This window comes from Vicugna pacos, chromosome 35 (assembly GCF_048564905.1).
Source record: "Vicugna pacos chromosome 35, VicPac4, whole genome shotgun sequence".
Taxonomy (NCBI): Eukaryota; Metazoa; Chordata; class Mammalia; order Artiodactyla; family Camelidae; genus Vicugna; species Vicugna pacos.
Genome location: NC_133021.1, coordinates 28,388,776 through 28,397,359, shown reverse-complemented (window position 1 = coordinate 28,397,359; position 8,584 = coordinate 28,388,776). Strand labels below are relative to the sequence as shown.

At 50.2% G+C, this 8,584-nt stretch overlaps 1 protein-coding gene across 5 annotated transcripts in view; it reads right to left on the bottom strand.

Annotated features, from left to right (window-relative positions):
• Nucleotides 1-287: 287 nt before the first annotated feature.
• Nucleotides 288-8,584, bottom strand: part of CAMK1D (calcium/calmodulin dependent protein kinase ID) — a 341,195-nt gene continuing 332,898 nt past the window's right edge. For 4 of the 5 annotated variants that reach the window (XM_072954894.1, XM_072954895.1, XM_072954898.1 and 1 more), the window contains 2 exons: nucleotides 7,967-8,084; nucleotides 288-6,373 (listed from right to left, as the gene is read on the bottom strand). In XM_072954894.1, the coding sequence (XP_072810995.1) occupies nucleotides 6,255-6,373; nucleotides 7,967-8,084 (237 nt within the window). In that variant the 3' untranslated portion in view covers nucleotides 288-6,254. Of the gene's footprint in view, nucleotides 6,374-7,962; nucleotides 8,085-8,584 lie in introns of all 5 variants that reach the window. The other variant, XM_072954896.1, reaches the window with a different exon arrangement.

Here is an 8,584-nt window from a genome sequence, read left to right as displayed (position 1 = left end):
TAGTGTGATCCGGCTGTCTGGGCCCACCTCCAGCCACCTTCTGACAGCAGCAAGGAGCAGGGGGTGCTGAGCACCCACCACAAGCCTTGAAGCCAAGATGTGTCTGCCTGCCCCCTCCCCGGCCTTCCTGCCCACTGGGCCGTGATATGAAGTATTCAGGGACCCTTATGAGCTTCCAGGGGCTCAATTCAAACTCCTTCCTTCAAATCCAAATTTCAGAGAGAGGAGAAAAGAGTGGCAGAAACAGCCCTCCCAACCCCGCACGGCAAAAACAAACTTCATATATCTGAAGGTGATTAACTGTCTTTATTGGAGGAAAACAAGAAGTCATCAGTCTCATTATCATTATGATAGAAATCTTGATATGTGTACATGATTGTCAAGGCAGAGAATCATTTGCTACACAGGCCCGTTGACAGTTTTGCAGTGCCGCAACCCGTGGGGGGTAAACTTCTTGCAGAGTTTATTACATGCACGGAATAAATGCACAGTTTCCCTTCTTTTGGACAAGCATGTTTTTTACAGAAAATTTGAACCAGTTGCAAGCCTGGTAACAATAGACACGGGGGGACATTCCTGGGTTTGACGTCATAAGCTTTTGGAAAACGTGCTCACTGCTGGGAGAGCTGCAAGAAGGCCTATGCCGCTATGTGCGGTGACCAAAGCCAATTTAGAAATTGTTCCCAATTGTATTCTGGACAGAATGTACCTTTTTTTTTTTGTCTTCCAACCTCAACGTGGGGCTGAGATAAATGTCCTCTGAAACGCTGCAATGTTGCAGCATTGTTGTCATGAACAAGATGTTTTTGTTTTTGGAACATGTTTTTGGAACATGTCAAAAAGCTGGCTGCCAGCCCTGCCCCAGCACGCCTGCCCCACCAAATGCAGGGCTACTGTGAGGGTCAGCGACCCCCCGTCTGTCCAGGAGAAGGTTTTCCTTTGCGAAGTAATTTATCTAGTGTTCGGGGCTTTTGATTCCCTGGTGATCTTATCTCTCTGACTAAAACCTCAAACACTCCTTTCACTTTCTTTTTTCCTGTCCACAAGAAAATAAAATCACCTCAAAGTAAAATAAGTTGGTAAATCATCAGAAGACATAATCAACATAGGAGAAGTTCCTTGGAGACCAAAAGGTTTAAAATGGAGACGGCGAATGCAGAAGCAGCATTGGTACAAAGGGGGAAATGCAATAGTTAGTCCCTTTGGTGTAGAGAGATACAGATACTGAGAAGCCATTCCACACTTTGTCCACGAAACCAGGCCTGGCAGCCACATGCTGCAGGGTTGGCTGCCAAATGCACAGCCTTTGGGTTTGCAGAAGCAGAGGCCCCTGGAGCCACAAGCCGAACTGCTCCTGCTGCAGGTGGCAGGGAAGGCAGGAAGGGCTGGTGTTTCTTCCCGTCTGAGTCGGTGCGATGCAGTGCAGGAGGCGGGCCAGGCCGCGGCCAGCATGCGGGGCCGACTTCACAGTGGGGCTGGGCTCCTGGGCCCACGCCTGGGCTGCAGATCGCGATGCACGCAGACCACAATGAAGGCGGGGGGCGCAGGGGGCTCAGGCCTCTATCCTCCTCCTCATCCCTGCCTGCTGTCCAGCGTAGAGGTTTCCAAGCGATCTCATCCGCGCACTATTTTCCTTGGCATTGTCAGGAAGCAAGCTCCTCTTTCAGAAATCTGCCCAGTTCACCTTTCCTATCTGAAAATGTTGATTTTCAATTCTGAAAACCAAAGACTGGAACACTTTTTGGCCAGTGACAGGTACACTTGCAGCCCCAACCAGCCCCCAGCCCCTTGCAAAGAGTGGTGGGTTACATACAGGTATATACATTTAAAAAAAAAAAAAACAAACTGAACAGTGTTTGGTCTGGAATGTGTTTAAGGAAAAGGCCAGCTTTTCAGAGTGTGACTGCGCAGAATGGGGAGTGGTGCTGTTTCAGAACATGCAGAGGCGTCGTGCACCGGCTGAATCGGAGGGCCTTCGTTTCCTTTGCCAGGAGTGATTGTGCGACCCTGGGGAAGAGTACGTCTTATTTCTGTTAATGGAAGTGGGAGGAGGTGCCCTTGGCTGGACCGTGCTGTTCCTTCTCACATCCAGAGGAAACCCAGCAGTGAGCTTGTGGAAGTCACACCAAGTTGGAGAGTTGCGGGTGCAGCACAGAGGCCACAACCCTCCTCCTCCTGCCTTCAGCCCTGAGCGATGGTTCCCACGTGGCTTCTCCAAGGTGAAGAATTAACACTGGACTGGGTTCTGGGTGGGTCACAGGGACGTGGTAGCCAAAGCCTTAAAATACTGAGTTATCTCCACCGGAATATGGCCTTTCCTTTCTGTTTAATATTGCTCATGAAAGATCAAACTCCAGGGGTTAATAAGATTATGCTGTCACTTCTCCAGAGAGAGGGTCAGCCCCTGTTCTCAAGAGGGGTCACTTGGGTTCCCTCCCTTTGTCTCTGGTGTCCCCTGGTCTGTTTTAAATGGGGGGGGGTCCCCCTGTCTTACTCACAATCTCGCCTGGGATATGCTGGATACCACGGGAGACAAATGAACAAGAGGAGATTAGTGCTGGGCAGGTAAACTGAGTCTGGAGGTCATATGCCAAATCCCTTTCATCAGCTCATGTTCCTTAAGCGCCCAAGCCTTGCCTGTTTAACCCCAAGCCTGACTTCCCAGCTCCTTGGACACTATGCTAAGAGCTAGCTGGACAGTGGGACTTTCTCAAAGGTCAGAAGCTCCTGTGCCAGGGGGAGGCTGCTCCCTGTTCCTGCAGTGAGATTTTAGAAGTGATGGGGATCACTGCCATGGTCAAGAACACCAAGCCACACTTGCCTTTGGGTGGGGGGTGGGGGTGGGTTGCTGCTTTCTGCATCTTTTTTTTTTTAAAGGAAACATGAAGGGGTCATTATCTTTTCTTTCCTCCTATGGAGTCAGGGGCAGTAGGAGGTGGTGAGAACTGCCTACTGCAACAGCCACGTGCCGCCCTGGAATTGCTGTCCATCTGAGTATCTCTTCAAAGGTTTTCCGTGGAGGTGTGCACTTCAGTGGGCACTCTCTCTCTCGGCTCCAGCTGCCTTTACCCGACACTGCAGACCCCATGTGCTCGCTGAGGGACAGCAGTGTGTGGCCCAGACTCCAGGGTCCCCCAGTTAAGACAATCAGATGCCTATCTGGGCGTGCACTCACAGTTTCAGACAAATGCTAGCTTCCCCAATGGCCTCACTGCTGAGATGAAAATGAGGGAAGTAAGGGAGGGACAGACAGGCAGTGGAGGCCAAGATCACTTAAGGACACATTTCAAATGAGAAAAACAATCCACTTGCTCTGAGAAGGTGGAGAGACCAAGCTGGAGAGGGGTGGGTGTTGGAAGGCAGTCTGCGATGAAACCGTGGTCCACCCTTAGCCTCGCTGCACACAGTGGCCTCGATGGGGAGTGTGAGCTGGACATCCACGTGCAAGGCTCAGCTTCTATAGGTGGAATTTGACAGCAGTGACAGTCCAATGACTTTGCCCCTCCACTTGGCAGGTGTTGTCAAAAGGCACACTGAGCTCTCTTCCCTGCTGTAATAAAGTGTAAATAATACCAAATACAGTTGAAAGAGAACTTCCATTCTTCTATTACTGAGGCGCTCTCAACAGAGCAAAGGTTCTTCCGTATCGGGGTTACTTTCTCCTCTTCCAAAAACAATCGGAAAAAACCTAAGTCTGGTGGCATTGGGACACTACAGGCTCGCCCAATGTCAAGTTCAACAGAGCCTACTTTGGGGCTGAAACCAGTGACCATCTCCCCGCACGCTGCTGGGGCCCGATGTACTTCAGGCCAACTCGTCCTTCTTTCAACTCTTCTGTGCTTTCCAGGTTGGACATACTTTCAAACTAATTGCATATAACATGCACCTCACATATCAGCTCCAGCGAATAACTTAACCGCCTGTAAATTTGGCTTCAGATGTTGCCTTTTTAAGTGCAAGTGACTGCCTACAGCACATAGTACAAGAAGCTGCTAACTCTGCATGCACATGTTACAGGTATCAAAGTCACGCAGACTATCATCCCCTGCAGTATCTCATTGTTTTCTTATACTATAGAAACTTGATTTTTTCCATTACGCTCGTTAGTCAGCAGCATTCTAATAAACCCCTTAATAAACTCCTAATAAAACTTGGAGGGAGGCCTCAGTTTTCTGACACTGTTTATAAAATCTGTACCACCATCCTTCTCAAGGGGGGGCATGGATTCATGTCCAACCCAGGCGACACGTCCTTCTTAACTGGGTCTATTGTTTCACAGCCTTTTCCAGCCTTTTCACAGATTTTGAAGAGCGGAGCTTTGACTTTTCACTCTGGATGCGTGTGCGGCAGGTGCCAAATAGGATTCCTGTTGAGGGGCTGAGTGTCTGCGAAGCATGTGGATGCAGAGTAGACCAGATGCCTGTCTTCCCTAAAGGAGGCAGAATGGAGCTGTTATGCTTAATGATTTTGTGTGTGTGTGTGTGTGTGTGTGTGTGTGTATCTGTGTTGGGGTGGCCATCACTGAACATCTGACCTGGACCTGGGCAGAGGGGTGGAAGTGACAAAGGCGGCCTGACCAACAGCATCTGCCGAGTCTGGCCAACTGTGGGAGAAGAGCATGAGGACATGGGCCCAGAAAGTCCCTGGACCCTCAGGCAGGTGGACAGGGGCCGGCGGCGGGCTAGAGGCTGACTCTGGATGCAGACTCAAGGTGCCGCACGGGCATAAGGGCTGAGGGAGGGCTTTTGCAAAGCAGACGTTTGGAGCCGCCACCTGCTCGCCTCTTCAAGAGAGCATCCTTGAAGCCCCCTGGAAAAGTGGTTTGCCCTGGTTTTCACGCTGTGCTCCCTCAGTCCCACACTCTTATCCAGTTTGGCTGGTTTCAACACTGAAAGTCCTTCATCCCAGGAAAGCCTTCAGTCCTCAGCAAACTGGGATCTTTGGCGACCTCGCCATCACAGGTCTTTGGTTTCTGGATTCCCTTGGTCAGAGGGACGGCTTCCAGCACTGGCTGGGTGGATCTCTGGCCATCACTGTAGCGGCGGGTGTCCTGCTTGCCAGGCGGTCCCTGCTCCTCACCATCCTGAAAAACAGTGTCTTTCCAAGGCCGCTCCCCTCTCCTCCCCTGGACCACCATCCTCTGAGAACAGGGCAGAAATCCGCAGAGACAACTTGTGTGAGCTGGAGGCTGTTCTCAGTTGTAAGGTGAGAAATGCATTTTTTAAAAAAACAGATAAATTTTAAAACTGAATCGCTGGGAGCAGGGCCTTCATGCGTCATCCTCCTCGGGAGAAATGAGAGCTGCATGTGCAATTCACTCTCAACAGGATGGCATCTTGCTCCTTCAGTTGGGGAGGCTCTTAAATCTTTGCTGGGGTCGGGGGTGGGCAGGGGTCCATCTCCTTCACCACGAGGCTAGCCTTTTGTCTGGGGGAAGCAGGCTTCGTCATTTCTGAACGCTGATGGCAAGAGGCCCCGAGGGTCTCCACTCAGAGAGGGGTTTGCTGGGGGAGCTGCCAGGAAGGTTCCTCTGCAGGTCCCCTCCCACAGCACCCTGGGGGAGAAGACGGCAGAACGGCTGAGCTGTTTTCTCAGAGAGCTGCCCCTCCAAGGAAGAAGGGGAGAGAAAGAGAAGGAATTGAAGTAAAGTGCATTCTTCACCTTGGAGACAGATTCTCGACCAATCCTCTTGTTACAATTTTTAAAATTGTAATTTCTTAAAATTCCCTTTGGAGGAAAAAAAAATCTCGTAAAGGTTAACATAAAATTCTACCACGGACAAGCGTAAGAAATAGCTCGTGGAACTAAGAAGTACAGCTCGAGAGGACGTATTTCTTAGAAGGAAAAAAAACCCTAATGCACAATATTTACCAATACTTAAATAATCCAGTTGAAACCTTTTTTTTTGTCATGAATGAAAAAATACAACACAGATGGTTACCTCTACTGGGAAGAGCAGAAACGGCAGGGGAGAGGACTGGGAAATAATCCGTTCTACCAGAGCCTTGCGAGAGTCCTATATACAGCACCAGAGCCTATGAAGTCAGCTCCCTTGAGTCAGTAAAGTTAGTGAGAAATGAACACTTCAGAATTGCAGTATAAAATATGGCCGTAAAAAAACTTCTGTCTTCCAGTCCTGTGCAGGGAGGCGCCCGGTGCAAGGTGGGATCGCTCTGGAGTGGCTGGTGGCGCTGGTGGTCCTCAGGGGGGCCCCCTTCCCTGGCCCGCCCCCTGGGCCCCACCTCCAGGGCCAGTCACTTGCTTCCAGAGTGCACCGTCGTCACAGTGGTGGGCCTCGGTCTCCGATCCGCTCCCACTCCTGAGACCCCCGACGAAGAGGAAATGAAACTACAGAGCGTGGAGGGTGCCAGGCCTGCAGGGGGACAGGGGACACAAAGGGGTTCAAAGCTTCAGTCCTCCTTCCCGCTGCAAGGGTTGGTGGCAGGGGGCAAACTTTTGTGTGCTTGACTACATTTTTACCTGCTTGTGGGAGAACATCTGCAGTGTATCCAAATTCTTCTTAGACCCAAGTCTCCCCTCCTTGTTTCGTTGTAATAATTATGACTGCTTTGTATTTGGATACGAGATACAGCGTGGCTTAACCACCATACCACAGGTTCCATTTACTGAGCACTTACTATGTGCTCGGCATCAGGTTAGGTATGGAACATACACCATCTTTCTAAGAAGTGTCTATTTCTTACAGCAGCTCCGTGAAGCAGGGACTTTAAGAGTAAATAAAGAATGTGATACCCTTTTGTGACCCCAGCTTGGCCTGTGGTCTGGACTCTTGGCTGAGAAGCGTTTGTGACTCAGAGGACACTGACATGGGGCTGCTGACCAAGGCCCGTGGGAACTCAGCAGCCCCCTGGCCTAGATCATCCCTCGTGGGCCGTCCCTCCACTGCTGCCCCCGAGCAGATGCGCTGGCCTGATGGGAAAGACCCTGTGTCTCTCGGCGCCGGAGGTGCACCCCCGCCCTGCCCCCGTGAGCTTTGTGGGCTGGAGCACAGGGATGTGCATAAACACATAACTCAGATGGCTTCGCTGTGGTCAGGGCTGCTGTCCGAAACTTCAAAGCAATGCGCGATAGTGGGGTTCCTTTTGACGAGAAGGTGGGAAGGATGTGCCCGGAGATGTAAACGTGGGTTTAAGCAGCGTGCGACTGTCAGGGGACGCTTGTGGAGACTTCCTGGGAGAATTTAAAGGCTGGACATTCCGGAATGGGATGGGAGCACTATTTTGAGAGGAAAGGAACCGACCCCTTTTGAGGCGCATGGGAAGGAGTGTGATGCCCGGAGTGAGACCAAGCTGAAGGGTCTCAAGGGCTGAGATGAGGGCCTTTGGGGACGATGATGGCAGCCGCTCTGCAGTGCCAAGGGGCCCGCGGAAAAGCCTAGCGCGAGGTTAGGACAAGAACGCAGAGGGGCGTGGGAGGGAAAAATCAGGAGCGTGTCGGTGATGCAAAGGTGACGGACAGCAGAATATTAGCACCATTACTTTGATCGCAAAGCCAACGCACTTCCTGTGAATTAGCTTAAAAGATCATCATTTAAAAAAGATATCTTAAAAGACAATGAGATGGGGCTGTCACGAGTCTCCGTCATCCCTTCCTCAACCCCTAAAGGGGATGCGAAATGAAAAGCCAATCAGAACACGGGGAGTGGGTCAGAAAGCATCTGGGCTATTGTCCGGACACCCATGGCTGAGCGGGGCTTGAGCCACAGGTTTCTCACCTAAAAATGGCCATGATAATCCCAAGAGTTGTATAAATATGAAGTAATGAAATATAAAAAAAATTTACAAAAGTAGTGTCCTAGGATCTTGGGGGGGCGGTATTAAATGGGATCAAGTATTGAGAGAGCCCGACAAACGGCAGGTACTCGTCAGTCGAGTTCCCGCCTCTCCCCGCCCCCGGACGGGTCTCGGAGGCCAGGTGGGAATTTCTGGTTTTGCTACATACGCACAGTCTTTTTGGCTGGCCAAACTGAGGCTGCTCGAAACACCTGCGTTGGAACTGTCCAGGCTGCTGCCGAGATGGAGTTTTCTCATATGTCTCACGACGGCCGTGGCATTAAACGCTTGCTGAAATTTCAGAAAGGGGAAGAAGCAGACTCACTATTCCAGTCAACGAGGAAAGACTCAGACCGTCTCCTATCGTTTCTGCTGTGACCCCAAGTTCAAACTTCTTAAAACGTTCTCATGACACTCCAGAAACTTGCCCCTTCTTCCAAAAGCACACTAGTCATTTGGCCTCCCCTCCCCACCATCAAAATATATTTTGGAGATTAAAAAAAATAGTTTTCTTCTGACATAATAATGTAGATTAGGGCATAAATGTAACCCAATTCCGTCCATAATTGAAGAGAAGGGACTTCTAGAATTAAAGGCATATTATAATAACACCAAAACTTAAAGTATGATATTTTAAGAGTGTTCATTTTCTACTTTTTGGTGCTTTTATCCTAATAGCATTTCCTTGGAATAAAGTGGGTCAGTGGAATTACTGTTGTATCTGCACGGTCTCTCTCTGTCAGCTCTCGTGGAAAAACAGCCAGCTCTTAATTACCCACACTGAAGAGACC